Source organism: Eleginops maclovinus, chromosome 13 (assembly GCF_036324505.1).
Source record: "Eleginops maclovinus isolate JMC-PN-2008 ecotype Puerto Natales chromosome 13, JC_Emac_rtc_rv5, whole genome shotgun sequence".
Taxonomy (NCBI): domain Eukaryota; kingdom Metazoa; phylum Chordata; class Actinopteri; order Perciformes; family Eleginopidae; genus Eleginops; species Eleginops maclovinus.
The window spans coordinates 11,163,976-11,181,460 of NC_086361.1; the positions used below are offsets into that span (position 1 = coordinate 11,163,976).

Below are 17,485 nucleotides of genomic sequence, written 5' to 3' on the forward strand. Positions count from 1 at the left end.
AAGGGCGGGGAATCATTTCCGTGTCGCCTCAAAGTCCCAAGCGGGCTTTTTGTTGTTATGATTTTTAAAACCCCCTTAAACCATGCATTAAACATGCGGGTACGGCTAGCGATTTCCTTTATATGTAAGTGGAAACGATGAAAACTGTTAACAAACCTATCAATCCATTTCAAAGGATATCTAAAACCGTACCTGAAAAGGATGCTGGTTTGAATGTGTGGGCTCAATACAGCTTTAATGAAGAAGGAAACAGATACTAGGTAAGATATTTTCCACATTTTTCTTTTAACTTATTTTGACAAATAGGACTACCATTATTGAAAAAACCCAGGTTGAGATCACTATTTTCCCAAGAATGCCAGCCGTGGAGGCTATTTTAACGGGGTTAAAGAAGTATTTATACCAGCAGTAGGCTCTAAGCCTATTAACACAGTGAAAACCCCCACCATTCAAATTTGTGACAAACACATTTAATATTGTCTTTGGCCTTTTTTAGTCTTTAGAATCAATAATTATACTAGGCTTACGTTGTTGGAGGATTTTATTATGACCTATTATTTAATTTGAAGTATAATGTATCACACATTTTAGTTGACAAAGCACTCCAATGTTGCATTACTTTGCTAATGGAATTCTCATACTGTATATTGTAAAATCTACATAGATTTAGGTCTACGTTATATAGGTTTGCTGAAATGTATGCGTGTACTTTAGTTGTGCTAGCTTATATGGCTTGAGAGGGACGGATATGGCAGCACATTCTCAGATATTAATATTGTAGTGTCATCAGTTTAGGATCATTTAGATGTTACATTTGAAGTTACATTGAAGTTGAAGGCCAACAATCAATTTCTATCTGTTTATTTGTTGGAACTATGTTGTTTCAGTTGCCTAAATATGAGAAATTTCGAAATTAAATCATTACCACCCTACAGCCTCTTGACATCCTCCACTTTCCATAAAATCACCTTTGTTTATCACGTTTATCATTTGACATTGTGTAATGATTCGTTTTCTCCAGCAGGTGGCAATGCTGTATCAACCATTTCTCGGATGTGAGGTAACAGTTGCAGATGGACCATATTGACTTCCCTCTATAGAGGTAATGCTTTCACTTCTGTTTTATTGCTGGTCTTGAGGGCTCCATAATCGGTACACTGCAATTGCCTGTAACAGCCGAGACACCTAACTGTGTGTTATATGCATTTAGAATTATGGTGGGAGAAGTTGGTGCATGTTGCAAGTTAGATACATTACATTGAATGCTCTTATTCTTTGTAATACCCTTTAATAACCCATCCTAGGAACCATTCAACCTTTCCCCCGCAAGCTATGGGGTTTTGCAAATACTTTACAATAAAAAGAAAACTAACTTCTACCATTATTCCAGTAAACACACTTTCATATGTTTTATTGCAGGTGGCGTACATTGAAATACAAATCAGGCAGGCGTAAAAGTAGTCTGTTCCTTCAGAGGATTTCATGGATGTCTTCCTTTAAATAGAGCCCGTTCCTCACCCACCGATCAACCTCCGGCATAATCACGCGGCAGCTCAGAAATAGAACTGCGAGGTGGGAGATCAAACTATCACCTCTTAATTGTACCCTGAGTCTTAAAGATGCTGAGAGCCCATTAACGCACAAAGAAGAGTGCTGTGTACTGCTCCTGAAACATGCATCCGCATGATGCAGCTGGGAGATGAGTCAGAAGTTAGACAAGTGGAAGAAGCACCACACTGGCATCCACCTGTGCTGGGACTCTCATAAAGAGATGCATACTGCAAGGTGTGGTGATGATGTGAAAAAAAGTTTTCTCTTTCACAGTTTTAGAGAGGAAAGAGCCAAAGAAAGAGTGAAGTTGAATTGAACTTACTGTAGTGGAAGAACTACAACCATTGTCTCTCAAATGTTATGTAATGTTCAAACTTTCAGAGCAAAGGCTACTTTTTCATTTAACTTGGAGCAGCAAGAGGCAACAGATTGAAAAAAAATAACATGTTATGCACAAGCCACCAAATGAATATTGACTGTGTCTTTTTTTTGTACCAGAAGCTGTAGAAATTAAGAGTCCCTGTCTCCCAGAAGGTTTAGTGGATGATGTTTTTTTCCTCTAGTGGTGAGGCCTTCTGATGGTGCCAGGAGAGAAGGAAGAGAATGTGAAATTCCCAAATCTGGTAGAGCGCTCCATCAAAGTGCCAATGCATTGATTTTGACCACCAATTTTTCCCCATGGCTGCCTCTGGATGCCCTACCCAAAACATTGCTCTCAAGACCAGGGTCTTGCGGGAGCCTTAGTGCCCCTGAATCCTGTTCAACTCCCCTGGGACACTCGGAGGAGGGGGGTTTAGAGGCCAGTGACCAGCATGATGTACCCAAATCAACTCAGGGATGGGTGGATGGTGGGAGGGGTTGTTTGTGGAGATGGTAAATTGTGGTGGTGGTCAGAAGGGGAAGGTGGGAAAGGGGAAAAGAAGTAGGGGGGGGGTCCGGCCTGTTGAGGTGCATCCCACTGCCCTCCAGAGGGAACACAGGGGTTTGAAATCAATGTGCTGTTAAGTGCAGCTTAGCCGCGGGATACTCTTTCCAACATTATCCATGCACCAGTGAGTCAGGGCCTTGCCTGCGCGATGCACTCGCCGTCTGAGGGCACTGACACACGGCCCCTCCGAGCCTCTGGTTCCTCTCACCTCCGTGCTCTGTGCCAACACTCAACGCCCTTCTCCAAACAGTTGTGGCCCCGCTATCTTGAGACTCATCTCACACCAGGGTCTCACTCTAGTAGACCTGTGAGCATTACACGCGTACTTTAGCAGGCCCACCCACCCTCCCATTTACTTCTGATTAACCAGGTCTAAAGCAGGCGGTGAGACTAAATAAAGCATCATGTTGTTTAGAGGCTAAAAGGAAAGCCTTTTTCAGCGTCATTAGAACCGTCAATGACCTTAATAATACAATCGACCCATACATATATTGCATGACGTTCCAGGATATTGGATGAATTGTTGTACTGGGCTAAATAATTATATTGGGCATTTAGCACACTAGATCTGGTTATTGGCTTTAGCTTTGCCCTATGTGTATGCAGTGTCCATCGGATCATATAATAATAAAGGCAGGATCTGACTCATGTTGACTAATGACATTAACCTCAAGATATTTAAGGAAGTCTTTGTAAAATAAAAGCGATTAACTAGATCATAAGTGAATGCATCACAAAACAGCGTGGCCCCATGAGACTCAAACTGTCCCTGAGGAACAATTCTGCTGTAATTCTAACTGGCTTGATAAGCATTTAACAGGAGTGACATTTATCAACACATCAAAAGGGGAGATATAGTGTGAAGAGGAAACATAATCGCCACCGTCTCACTCTTGCTTGTCTGTAGGTTACTGTTTAAAAGGGGCGTCTAAAAAATCTTGAAACAGACACACATCTGCCTGTGGCTGCGTTTAGTCAGTGAGAGCAGTAATAGTGTGTGACTGAAGGTGAGGAAACAGCCTCAGGCCTTCTGCTGTGTTTAGATGTCAGCCCTCCTTGGGTACAATGTCTCCGTAGCCTCCTTGGCCTTTCTTGAACATGAACTCTTAACATGGTCACCAATGGATGGCCTGAGGGAAGGGCGCAGACACGTGACTGTTCACACATGAAACAGGAAGAAGTTTTACTAATAATATGTTGTCATTTCCACAAACCACTGCTCGGTCCTCCCAGGCCTTGTATTGCTGTCACTACATTCAGTCAATTACTGAGATTGTAGCTAGCAATGTTAACATCATAGTGGATTCTTCAGGTCTTATCCTAATGTGCATAGCAAGTAAACATGGTTTGAATTTGTGGTAGCATGCTGAAGAGGTGTCTATTGATTACTCTACTTCTTGCATGAATGGTTGAGAACAATATATCGACTTGTTGCTTGCTTCGACAGGGGCTCCTTTGCTGTGGAATATCTATGAAATTAGAAATAAGAGGATGTATGCTAAGGGAGTGGATCCTGATGAGGGTATTTGTATTGTAGATATCAAATAGATGTCTCCATAACAGTTTCTTTCTAAACCTTGTTGACATACTGCTTCTTTATGAGATTTTGTGGGAGGATGGCAGGAATTACATCTTCAATGTGCAATATATGTCCAATAATATGCACTGCCATAATTTCAGTGGTTGATTTAAATATGTATTACTGCAAATTCTTACCTTAATAAAAAGCTGTGTGTAGGACCCACATATATTGAAGGATTCATACTGAGTTATGTCATTTCGACTTAACGCAGTAAAGGGTTACAAGTTAACGGCATCTCATTTTTTCTAATTATTTGTCATTGCATCAATTATTTATACACCTCTGCAACTCTTTTCTCTGTTGTGTCTTCAGTTGCTTTAGTTGTCCAGTCATAATCTTGATTATCTCGCTATTTCCCGCTTTACAGCCTCTGATTAGCAGAGGTCAACACAACATGAAAAGGAGGAGAAAAACATCATCAGATGTTCTGAAATACAATTTGCTGACACGCCCAAGTGCAAACATTTATATTCTCCAGACTCGAACCCCCCAAGAGCTTTTTCTTACAGCTTTCCTGAGAGGCCAGGGCAATCAAGCTCTCTACCTTGTTAGGAGGTGTTAATTGGAGTTAGTCAGACTCCGCACTTTGTCAAGGAGTCTGACAACAGAATTAATTAGAATTCAAGTATGTAAATCAATTCAAATTGGTGTGTTTATGGGGGAGGATTTGAAGTATTTTAACTGAAGAAAAACAGGTGCTGAGGACATGAGCCAAGTCATCTCTGTTTGAATATTATGACTTCTCTTTTCAGGGATTTTATCTCCTCTTATCCACTTTAGAGAGGCGTATACTGTAAATAGAGGTGTTGAGCTGTGTATGGCCCTTAGTTGGTTGGTTGATGGACAATTTTTCATTTAGCCTGTTCTAATATTTTCAGAGTAGGACACATGCCTCACATGCAATTGCATTACTTAAGTAAATGATAAAATGTGTGAAAATACCATGGCAACAACAGAAGGAATAGTAGGACTTGGTGCATTTGTGTGCTTTTCACCCAATTGGTTTTATGATGCGATTCAATAAGACGTATAAATCTCATATTTAAATCGCATCTTGATCACTTGAATTGTGAGTTGTGGTTTAACCTATTTGCACTTATTTGTCAGTTAAAAAGAATTGCTCGGCTTTGAGAATTTCTGCCTTTTATTCCCAAGAGCAAGAAACAATGTTAGTGCCTACTGACTGTAGCATTGAAACAGAAGTGGTATCTGCTTTTGATTATTTCAGATCAGAAATACGTTATCCCAAATTGGGATTGTTTTTGTTACCGCAGCAAAATACAATACAATACGAAACATATCAAAACATTTGAAATAGAAATAAGCAATATACAGATAGTGAATAGTGCAATGAAATTGGCAAAACACCTGATTATAAGTCTTTGATATGAATAGTCCATAAAAAGTACACACAATAGGCTTTATTAGTGGATAACCGATGAGATTCAAAGCAGCAGAAGCAGATGGAATGTAATTTGCAATGTAAGGTTGATGAAAATGTTTTGAATGGATACTTATTCAGACTCTCACATTGCTTAAAAGGTGATAACCAATAATTCAAAATGACCTCATTTTGACCATATTGTTTGGATGCATGGTTGATTTTCTGTCTTTTATTGGCAGCAACCACTGGGTTGACCCTCTATTGTTGGGCCTTAATGCATGACCTCCGCAAGCCGTGACAGGCAAGTAAAGGTCATGCATTTAGGCCTCCTAAGCATACACATTCACACTTTTCCCAATTTAACTGAAAGTGTAGATTTTATTTCAGTTTCAGCAGCAATTGTACATTTTAAGATGCACATATGTCCAAGGTACAATATTTGAAAAACTGCCAATGGTTTGTCTTAATTTCCCATAACCATAATATGTGAATAAAACATCAGAGAAAGACATTGGAACAGTGCTTTGTGAAAAGCTGTTTTATTAGCCATTTAATAACACCTCCATGAAGACAATTTGTACAAGATACATCACATTCTAAAGTGCACGAATACTGTACAACGAAAATGACTTAAATACGCAGGGATAAAATAAAATTAAAGTCACATTTGTAAAAAATAAGGTTGTAAAAAAATAAAAAGTTAAATAAAATAAAAAAAAGGGACATGCTTTTTTTCAAAAACCACAATCACTATGCATGTTTCTGCTCAGGTATGTGAGAGGGGATGGCCTGGGAAAATAACCTTGTGCAGCTTGCTTGGGGGGAACATTAAGCTTTGGCACCTTTAGAGAAAAGAGAAAAAAGACATTAACAGGGAATGGAGAGCACTCAGTAATAAAACAAAAGAATTAGATTTCATTTCAATAAATACAGTCTTAGGGGCTTGTGTAGAATGCATAATAACCCATGCCTTTTGGGTTGTCCTTGTTGTACTCTTCTGTAGTCAAGTCCTCACACTTGATGGTTGGGGAGTTCTCTGTGCTTGAGCCCCCAGGGGACATCCTGCGCCTCTTGCACACTGAGTACACGCCGGAATCACTAGAGTCCACAGATTTCAGTGAGTGGGACGTCTCGATCCAGGTGGAGGCTGGCGGCGCATTCTCCTCAAGCAGCTTGTCTTTAGTGGCCCCCAGCTGGTCCTCCGTGAAGGCTGGGGGGCTTGGCCGAGGGGACCAGGGCAGGCCCGTGGTCATCTTGCGCTGGTAAGAGCTTCTGGTGCCCCAGCCCGCTGCCATGGAGGCGAAGGCCGAGTCCGGATAGTAGCTGAGGGCGTGAGACGTCTGCAGGGACAGGGGCTTGATGCCGTAGGACAGCAGGCTACTGGTGGAATAGTCATTCTCATAGGACAGGTCCAGCTTGTTGGAGCCTGGCTGCTGGACTGGGGGGACGAACCAGCGCTGGGCAGAGGCCGCAGCGCTGATGTCCTCACTCTGCGGGGAGAGAAGGCTGTTGGTCTGGGGTACAGCCCGTTCACTTGTGTAAAAGCGGTTCTGAGGCAGGTTGTTGACAAACTGGTCCTGAAAGAAAGGCTGCATGGCGTAGCGGGCCCCAGGCACAATTTGGGTGGAGCGAGGGGAGTCTGTAGGTGACGGAGTCAACCTGTCACTCTCTGGGGCCGTGTACATCCTGTTCCAACAAATGGAGAGAGAGAGAGAAAAACAAAATAAATTTGCTGCACAAATTCAGCGCCGGATATGTACATCAAATCGTGGACCACAGAAAAAAACAATGCACCGCACTGCTTGAAGTGTAAAATACTTACGAGTCATAATTGTCCCGGAAGCCTTTTGCAAATGGGTTGTGATCTATCTTCAGCTGTGTGATCTAAAAAAAAAAAAAGATATATATACATATATATTGTAAACGATGTCCGTCTTAAAACAAACAAGTTCACTGTGACTAAAGAACAATTATTCAAAATTATATCTTTAGCCAATTTACCTCAGATAATTCAAATTAGTTGCATCCAAACAAAAATAAATTGTAAAATCTAGCAAACAAAAATAATTAGATACTTACGTCTGTGTTCTGGTAGGCAGTGACAGCTATGAACTGGTTCTCTGGGAAGGTGAAGGTTTGAGTTCTGGCCTCGTTGGTCATGTCCTCCACTCCGTCTTCCGTCACCTCCACAATGTGCAGTCTCGGTTGGTATTTGTGAAGCGACTGCAAGACTATCATCTGCAGAACAGAAAAGTGTGATGAGTACAACTCTGCAGGTTTTAAAAACAAGCTCTATGAACGCTTTTTTAAAATGTAATTCCCAATAAAACATTGGAGTGCTTGTTTTTTTTTTTTTCATATTTGAAATATGGTAATCAACTTGAAATATGAAAAAACATTATTTCAGTTAATAAAAATAACAATACTAAAAACTCAATATTGCATCTTAGCATGTTAGAAAACAGTATGTAATAACCTGTGTGTTGTTATTGTTGGCCCCTTTGTTGTTAGTCAGCTTCAACTTGCCAAAAGAGATTTCTTGCCTCATCCAGTGAGCACCAGTGTTTGGAGATTCAGGATGAACATACATTTTGTTACCTAAAATTGGAAAAGAGAAGTTAGTAATACGATAAACAAAAGTAGAGATCTTGTGTAAATGATATAAATCATTAACTGCTTTTGGCATTTATTATCAGTGACTGTTTAAACATTAACTATATGTGGATCTGTTATATAATATTTTATTATAATAATTTCTTCATCATCAATTTTTTAAATAACAATGAAAGCAAAAATGAATTCCAACAAAAAGGTCCATGCAGGGGATTTATGAAAATAAAGTTATTATGTTGTAAAAAAGCTATTTTTTAAATATAATTTTCCATACTCTTTAATCTCTTTTTAAAAAAAGGTATACAACCAACAATTTCACACTTAAGTTTGTTTCCCGAGATGACTTGATTTTGAACTAAAAATGTTTTCTTCTAATTTTGCATAAAAAAACCCACCGACTCTTAACCTGTCAAAGCATTTTGCTAAAAAGAATTAAGTTAAACTGACTATTTCGAAATAATCTTATTCTTAACACATTTAAATATCATATGACATTATCAAACATTGCTACATTATTTCTAATTCAGTTTTTATATTTCATGATTAAAAAACGTTTCGTTAGTTCTCCAACTTACCTTGCATATTATTGTCTGCTTTTCCACAAGTGACCCACTTCCCTCCCTGAAAGCGCCAGTGATTCGGATCAGCCAAAACAACTTCTACAAAGACATTGTAATGGGCCGTGAGGTTGAGCCCAGTGATGTTGAAACTGAGGAATGGGAACATCCGTCTGCAAATGAAAAACAACAATCAATGACAGCAGGAAGAAATGTTAACACTAAACATCGGACTCTCGTGCCACATTTTGCAGAATAATTTAGTAATATTCAACTTGAATAAATACAAATTCCATCTTTATGTTTAGCCTTTTATGAAATTGTTGATTTACAATTGAATTGAAACGAAAACTTCAAAAAGGTAAACTTCAAAAACCTATACAATGAGTAAGGAGAGAGCTAATATCGTGTGCATAACATTTTATCCTCGTGCGTAATAGGCCTAGGTGGTATTAAAATCAAAGGTTTTTTGAAAAAATAAAGGATAAAATTGCCCAATGAAATTATAAGTAAACGAAAATGACATGTTTTACATGTGTTGTGCTTAAATAGGGCATTTAGAGCCTCCGGCAGCGCATCTGCTTACCTGCCCTGTTTGGTGATGATCATCTCGGTCTGGTGCCGGTGGAATTTCAGCCACAGAGGTCGATTGCACAGATAGACCTGCGCTCTGGCTCCGGCGGCAGACACTGGCAGAGACATGGAGCCAATACCGGGCCCCGATCCGGGATAGGACGGGTACAAACAGCCCGGACCCTGGCTGAACTGGTACCCTCCGCTGCTAAACTGGCTCCGGCCGGTGCACACGGACGAGGAGGAGAACCCTGTGGGCGGCAGGACGGATCCGTAATGAAGTGAGGCCGGGTACCTGGAGCTGCTGGAGCCGGTGTACACCGAGCCGGTCTGTCCTGCGTAGGGGAAGAGGGAACAGGGGCTGGCCATGTCAGAAGTCGCCTGGGATGACGAGATGAAGTATCTGTCAGAGCCGAGATCGTCTATGTTGTAACGCCGACCGCTTGTCAACTCGTCCTCGCCGAGCACAGGGGAGCCTTTCCTCCCATCGGGCCCCGTTTTAGTGAAAGTGTCCCCCTCTCCCTCGCCCAACATCCCGTTTCCCACCACGCTCAGATATTTCTTAGGAGCGCTGCTGGACTCTGATTCCGTCCGGTCCACTTCTTGGTAGTCGAGCTGAGATGATGGCCTCGGGCTGTTGTTGGCACTGTCCGACGAGGAAAGATTGTAAAATGTCTTGGGTAAATTGATGCTGGCGCTGGGAAGGATGTTCTCTAGCTGCATTGTACAGACCTTGAAATAAATAAGAACAGTTTCAAGAGTTCCAGAGAGTGAATCTCAGCCAAGGAGGCGACACAACCGGAGCCCGTGTTGTTTCTGTTTCTGCTCGCCTCCCTTCCTTACGAATGATGGAAGGAGGTTAAACCTTCTCCTCACCTACGAATTTTCAAATCAGATTATGGGCTGGACATGGGATGTTCATGGGCTCTTATAAGATGTAGTTCTCCACACACCCAACGGATTGTAAGCGAGAGGGGAGGAGCTTTTGGAGAAGCATGCGGGGGCACCAGCCCTCTCTATAGCCAATGGTCGCACTACTCTAATTCAATTAGAAAGTCTGGCAGAAATAATATCAAGAGAAATGTTGTCGAGTTCGTTAAGTTTATTTTTACTTACTTATCCAGCGTATGGATTTCATCGAAGTAGCAATCTCTCCACGCACCACATATCCAATACAATATATACGTAATATTTTTATTTCAACATAAATAACAAATATTTAAATGTATTTCAAATATGAGTGATACATTATTTTGTAAATGTCCCAGAGTTTATCCTCCCAATTGACTGCATAGATTTAACACGATATGACATGAATTCATCGCACTTCACCATTCCTTGACACTGCGCGCGCACAATCATTTTTAAACTTTTATCCTCAGTATCAATTCATCACGTAAAACATTTATTCAGATATGACTTGTCAGATCACTGCCACTCACTCACCCAAGAAGACTCTCCTCGATGCACAGCAAACCCCGACACCACTCTGCAAACACTCTGAAACGTAGGAAAAAAGAAAAAAAAAATCACATGTGCACCTTGTTTCCTATAATTGGCCTCTGTAGCCTCTTCCCCTTCCAGGGGTTCAGCATTGGCTCTGATAAAAACTATTGACCCTCAAAACTGAATGAAAATGACTATCTGTAATTTAAAAAAACATGCCATTTTGTTTTGTATTTTCTTAATTTGTCTCTGCTTATGAAAACATAATCGAGTAGGCCTACTGTTCTTCACGCTTCCTCCTACTCGTATCGTGTGAGAAATACGTATCTCTTACTGAGCTTTATTTCTCTCTCGCTCAACAAATAGAATTGTTTGTTTTTTATTTCAGTTGTGTTGTTTTTATCCAACCTTTGAATTATTGTTAAATGACACGCAACAAAAACACCCTCTATCGATTACCATATAAGTGATTAAATAAAACAAAAACCTAAATAGATATTCTAAAATATAATAATCAAAACAAATTCGATCGATTATTTAATTTAAACTACAGTGTAGTATAAAATATGCACCATTTAAATTACATTCGTATGTTTCCAATATTTAAATGTATGTTCATATTAATAGGCTTCTAAATGGGGATGAGCTCTCTGAATACAGACGAGAAAAACGTTATTTTTCGGTCTTTCTTTTTTGCATTTGAAGTAAGAAAAGGGTTAACGAAAAAGATCAGAACTACCATGTTTAAGTAAATCACTCTTGACTTAAGCCACTGACATTTTAACACTATAGAGAATGTATACAGTATACAGTTCTCAGCTGGCAGGGGGTCCCAAACGGGGGGGGGGGGAATGATGCTCTAACACTACACATGAACCGAACACATACCGGCAAAGAAACGATGAAGGTTAAAAAAATAATTTATATATGTAACATAATCAATTATTGAATAATAATTCAAAACAAAAACAAAAAGTAAAAATATGTTTGCTGAATATTAAGTCATTTATAATTGTTTGTGTCTAACACACTCACACACACACTCACACCCATTAGACACAATCTCACACACACACACACACACACACACACACACACACACACACACACACACACACACACACACACACACACACACACACACACACACACACACACACACATAATCACACGAAAGAAAGATCGAAAGCTCCCGAAACCACAAATAACCAAAGAAACATCTCGCACAGCAAACGTCGTTCTTAATGCCCCGACGCCTGAGAGTAAGCAGTGCCACCGGGGCAGCGCCCTCTAGTGACCGGTCCTGGTAACTAGTTTACTTTCCCATTGTTGATTATATTAAAGTAAGGCAATACTGTATGAGAGCAGCATGCAGCCCGTTAACTCTCACTTATTCCGCTCGTCTCTCACTTTACATCATCTTCAACTGCAGTGAACTCAGTCTGTGTGTGTGTGTGTGTGTGTGTGTGTGGGGGGGGGGGGGGGGGCGGGCAGTGTGTGCATGTGTGTGTGAGTCTCAAAGTAAGCTGGAGGGAGTGTAGGGGGTGAGATGAATTTGGGGAAAATGGGGATACAGATCTGTGAAAAGCTGAGGGAGAATCTCTGCTGGAGGCAGATTGGCTGGTGTCATAAATGGGACAGTAGAGCTGGCTATTGGGCCATCAGGGGATCTGAGTTACATGCACACAGCACACAGGCTGTCAATCAAAACTGAGACCCTTCCCAGACTGCTGCACAGAGAAGGGAACGGTAAACATTTGACAATAGAGCTCAAGCTTCCTTTAAGATTACTCAAAAGCATTTCTATTATTTATTTTGACCTGTCTCCCAAAAGAAAATCTCACCTATCTGCGGCATAACCATCCTTATTTTCACCAATCACCTCCTTCTTGTCTGTGCTCTTTGTAACACAAGCATAATTCCTCAGGGGGGAGATTGTAAGAAGATGCCATCGGAACAGCTTTGGTTTTTTGTGAAATAGAGTGACTAATTCCAATTTAGCAAAACCTACGTCTTGGAATGTTTTGAGTGCCAATTTTCTGTGAATCCCAAATACTTGGAGTGATTGTAAACTTCCAGTAATGAAGCATAATATACTTGTTGCATTTCTGTCTGTCCTTTCATGTCCTCTCTTGCTCTCTCATACACACACGCACAGCAGAGGTGCCACTCTCTTGACTCAGTGTTGCTACAGGCAATCATTCTGTAGTTAGACGGTAAATCTATAGTTCAAAGGGAGCTACATTTGTATCTGCACCAAAGTCTTGCATTTCCTTCCTAGCTGTCAACACCTCATTAGTGCAATCCTGTTTTCTTATTTATTGGGAGCTTCTATAATAGGCAAATTCCTAATTGGGGAAAGTATTGTTTAGGACAATTTGGTTTGTATGCCACCTGCACATTCCCAGCCTCTGTGATTCTTTTTACAATCTGAGATATAAGTCAGGTGAAATTATCTTTGCATGAATTATTTCACAGCTTTACAGCGATGTTTGACAGACGATTGCAGAGAATCCCAGTAAAACAAACTCAATGCTGCAGTTTTAATGGCCGTGTTCTAAAAAAGGTTGGTTTTCTAAAGTGACCCCACAGCCTCGTTGCCATTTGAAAACAAAATAAATGTGATTTACAAACCGCCTATAAATAAGCTAATTCCAAATGAGGTGGATGTTTAGGTCGACTCATAAAGGAACTCCTACTTGTGACCTGTCAGCATGTTTCTTGACCACCTATAAAAGTCCAAGTATGTCTGAGATGACCCTCCTTGGCCCCGGGCCAGGGCCCGCGCGACAGGGGAAGGGAAGTCCTACCATATTGTTGTCAGAGTAGATCATCAACAGAGCACATGAAAGGAATACATTCCAGGTTTTATGGGCCAAGGTGGCTTCTGAAGCCTTTGCTTAGGAGTGAATTCATGTACCCCATTGCAAGGATTAATAACGCAAGTCTCATTAGAGATCCTCGCCACGGAGACCCCTGGAGGGAGGGGTGCTGGGAACAGAACCGAGTGCAATGTGCACCATGCCAGCGCTGCGCTCCTCCGCAAATCATCATCCTCAAGAGCATTTTTATTGGAAAGAATTTATTTCACAAGTTTATCAAAGATGTCCCTCCGTATATTTTCCAGTGTGCGGCGATTGCCTACATTTAATCAAAGCAGTAGCTTTTACACGAGGACAGCTTATGTTACAGACATGCTGCTGTTTTCAAAGATACAAAGTGACAGCTTTCATGAATTTCCATTTGGGTACATATTGCTTTCATCAATTACTCTCTCTTCCTTGTTTCCTTGTCCCCGCCATTTTCTTCATGATTTAAACAGCACAAGGTGTTCCCTCTAGCCTGGACCAAATGTATTTGTATAAACAAGGGCTGCACATTTGTGTTTTAATGCATTATTTGAACCAATACTCAAAGAAAATTAGAATATGTAAAGTATATTCATGTTTGATGTCATGTAGCCTATTTCCGATGTCATTCTAGCAGAGCAAATTATCATGAAATGGGAATCTTCCCCATCTGCAACCAGTCAGTGAGAGAGACCCGCGGGAATTCTCTCTATATATGCAGCACGTTTGAATTCCTCAAAATACATTAAAGTACGCCAGATTGCATAAAACCATCGGATGCTGCTTTGCGTCATCTCAACAGATAAGTCTCTATGTCAGCGTGTTGCTGCATGCATGCACATGTGTTTGCTCCCCTGTTTTGTGTGTCTGGCCCGTGGAAGGGGCTGTGGATTATTGCAGAAATGTATCTGGGGATATGTGAGCCCAATGCTTTTGTGATGCACAGGTTTTCAGGGGGCAATGATAATCCACTGTGTTAAGACAAATCTTAGAACAATAAGGTGTACTGACTGCATTCAGGGAAATAGGATTGAAGCTGCACTCACTGTATTTGATTCCCTAAGGCATGATAACATGATTTTTGGATAACTGCATTATAGGAAGTGTCACCCAGGGCCGGTGGGAAAACAGCCTCTACAAAGTATGGTGAGATTCAGCTATCTGTGCTTTTCCTATCTGACTTTTTATCCTCTCTCATAAATACATTATCTCCTGGTACTCTCATTCTTAAAGCATCTCCAAGTATAGTAATGATTTCTAGAAGTTGAGAAAAAAAGACAAATGCTTAGATCTCCACTAAACCTGAATCAAAAAAAGAATACACTTTAAAGTAATTGCTTTCTACAGGGTGTTAGCATCAGTTGTTTGGTTTGAATTTAGTAAGCAGATCACTAAACTGATTTTGACACATCCACCGCTTTTACTTTCACTCACTGTCTCATCGTGAGCAGAACATGAAGCCGACGACGGCAAAAGTGGATGGTAGTCTGATGGCCTGAGTCTCACCCTCTCATCCCCATTTTAGCATCAACCTTTGTTGACCCACTTCTCCCGGGCCAGCCTCCTGAAACACCAGAGAAATTGACATAAGGGACCAAAGCAAAATAGCAGGTGCTAAAAGTTTGACAGCGTAGCCTGGATATATGTGTTCCCTGGAACGTGAGGTGTAAGGGAGGGTGGTGGAGTTGTATCGACTCGGCATTAAGCCTCCAAGATAACACGCCCTCTCTAACAGCCATACTCTCTTGGCCAGAGGAGAGTTAGGGTGAGCTGGGGTGGGGAGGGGGAGACACAGTCCTACACTTGAGCTTGTCAACCAACCAGCCTCGGCCACCAAGACAAAACCACCCAACCCAGCTTACCCCTGCTTCTCCGTCCTTTCCCATAGCGCTATTACTGCCAAACAAGCTGGGCTTTTATCACATCGTGAGCCCTGACTCAGAAACTGCATTTCAGGAGGACTCTTTATTTTTTTCTTCTTGCCTTTTTTTGTTTTTTTTTGTTTTGAACAGGGAACACAAACAGATTTACACCACAGGAGTATTCTGCTGCTGCTCCTGCCTCAATGTGGTTAAATCAGTGAGTCAGAAGTGAGAATGTAGAGTTTTAACACCCTGAAAGCTTCTAGAGCGACACGGAGGAAAGCCCTAACTGACTTACTGTCTACCAGCCAGAGGCATATGCTAGTGGGAGGGAGGTTATGTAGACATGATTAATGGTTTAAGGTTGAAACAGTGATGTTGCCTCAGAATCTTCAGCCTCCTCTGGGGAGTAGGGACTACATTCACAGTGCTAGAAGGCCCTCAGATGCTCCTCTCTGTCAAACAAAAAACATCACCATAGCTCCCTTTAAAGCCTCATTTACATGAATACTGGACACATTTAAGTCAATATTATTATTTCTCTTCATTGCTTTGTGCAATTAGATATTAAACTAATTGATAAAATGCCAAATTATTCACAAAAGAGGCTCTTATTTTTGCCCTGTAGAAATGCATCCAGCAGCCATTAGATATAATTAGAGACCACAGAATGCTTTTGTATTAAAACATTTGCAGCAATTTGGCAGCTGTATAATTTAGATGTACTGGATCATGCCATGCACATACATGAACACACACACACATGCACACGCATGCTCACACACAATCATATACACTCGCCTGCGTGTATGCACACACGCTCATATATGCACACACAGAGGGACCTCAGTGCAGCGGACACCTTCAATATTGAACCCAGACCCAGGCCTGGTCTCTGTATTTACATGTAAATGGTCTACAACAATCTGCGGCCCCTCTCGTCTGCTCTGTCCCTGCAGCCGTCTGGGCCTGGGGAAGAGAGCTGCTTGTCAGATGGGGGGACCACATCAGATGGGCTCCCGTGGTTATGGAGCCAAACGCTTCGACGAGAGAGGGAAGAGGCTGCCTGCCTGGCAGCCACGGAAACAGCAGGGACTCCCACATATCATGGAATTGGTCCATGGTTTGGTCTCCTTCTCTGACTGCAGAGCAGGGGAGGGATGTAGAAGACTGAGCGAAAGGCCTTCCTCTCTGAAGACCATAGCAGACGTTTACATTTAAGGGAAATGCCTACTCATATGTGGCCTGCTAGGTGGGACAGTTTAGTCAGCCTTTGTACATAACCTGGTCCCCTCCTTGTGGGTAGAGGTGTCATATTTGACAAGTGTATATGTGGATGTGGAAGGGTGGGTGTCGGTGATAAGAAATTACGAACAGCAGTGAGCAGGCATATCCAAGTCACATGGTGCAGCGAAGGAGCCTGCCTGTATTTGTTCCTTATGATCGTCTGTCGAGTGTTTATGTGTCCTTCTGTGCTGGCGGGTCAGATATGGTGGAGGTCTAGACACATGGACCAAACATTCTGTCTCACAGGGGAGCGCTTGTTTCGAGGTTCATCTGATGGTTGCGGACCTTGATAGAACACAGCAGCCGCGACAGGCTGGACCCATACACAGTGTTAATGGTCCAGACTTCTTTGAAAAATCTGGTGTATGTTGAGCTAATAAAGCCGCTAGCAAATTCTGACTTTTAGCTGTTCTTTCTCTCATGTGTTTACACAAGCATTCTTAAATAAATCATCGTTTGGAGTCTGATTGAGATGAATAACTCAGTAAATTTCAAATGACAAAAAAGCAAGATATAGTTTGGTAGATTGCAAATCTTTGAGGATTCAAGGAGAAAAGGGTAAAGTCCCATGTCTCATCGTATTTGACAAACTGGTTTTGAGCTCCAAAAAGTATAATTTGCCATTCTGGGAAATACACGTTTGGGTTCTTACCGAGAGTTTGATGAGTGGATTATTAGCAATCTCAGACTTAAGAGTGCTATCAATATTCTTATCTTACTCTTGACTAGAAATTGTATATGCCTATTGAATAACATTTAAAAACATTTTTTAAAAAGTAAGAATTAGTTTCAATGAATTATAGCTATAGTTGTATTGAGTCATTCAAATCTCAGATCGATGCATCTGGGGATC

At 41.3% G+C, this 17,485-nt stretch overlaps 1 protein-coding gene and 1 long non-coding RNA gene across 5 annotated transcripts; one reads left to right on the plus strand and one right to left on the minus strand.

Annotated features, from left to right (window-relative positions):
* Positions 1-46: 46 nt before the first annotated feature.
* On the plus strand, positions 47-16,931 carry LOC134875466 (uncharacterized). 2 transcript variants are annotated; one of them, XR_010167198.1, is made up of 3 exons: positions 47-260; positions 1,022-1,102; positions 16,305-16,931. It is a non-coding gene; the product is annotated as an uncharacterized LOC134875466 (long non-coding RNA). The 2 variants fall into 2 exon arrangements; XR_010167197.1 differs by lacking the exon at positions 16,305-16,931 and adding an exon at positions 8,664-8,863.
* Positions 5,953-10,682, minus strand: eomesa (eomesodermin homolog a). 3 transcript variants are annotated; one of them, XM_063900065.1, is made up of 7 exons: positions 10,635-10,682; positions 9,202-9,834; positions 8,634-8,788; positions 7,922-8,043; positions 7,525-7,683; positions 7,268-7,329; positions 5,953-7,131 (listed from the first exon to the last, which is right to left on the minus strand). In XM_063900065.1, exons 2-7 carry the CDS (start codon positions 9,720-9,722, stop codon positions 6,381-6,383), a joined length of 1,770 nt encoding a protein of 589 aa, XP_063756135.1. In that variant the 5' UTR covers positions 9,723-9,834; positions 10,635-10,682; the 3' UTR covers positions 5,953-6,380. The 3 variants fall into 3 exon arrangements, with proteins under 3 accessions (XP_063756135.1, XP_063756134.1, XP_063756133.1); XM_063900064.1 differs by lacking the exon at positions 10,635-10,682 and having other exon boundaries at positions 5,953-6,287; positions 6,416-7,131; positions 9,202-10,110; XM_063900063.1 differs by lacking the exon at positions 10,635-10,682 and having other exon boundaries at positions 9,202-10,110.
* Positions 16,932-17,485: the final 554 nt, after the last annotated feature.

Excerpts from the sequence above, each read along its gene's own strand:
- eomesa (XM_063900063.1), bottom strand. The coding sequence starts at position 9,911 with ATGCAGCTAGAGAACATCCTTCCCAGCGCCAGCATCAATTTACCCAAG. Across the intron at positions 8,044-8,633 it reads AGCAGACAATAATATGCAAG|GTAACAAAATGTATGTTCAT; the intron begins GTAAGTTGGAGA and ends TTCCAATTTTAG. Across the intron at positions 7,330-7,524 it reads CTGCCTACCAGAACACAGAC|ATCACACAGCTGAAGATAGA; the intron begins GTAAGTATCTAA and ends TTTTTTTTTTAG.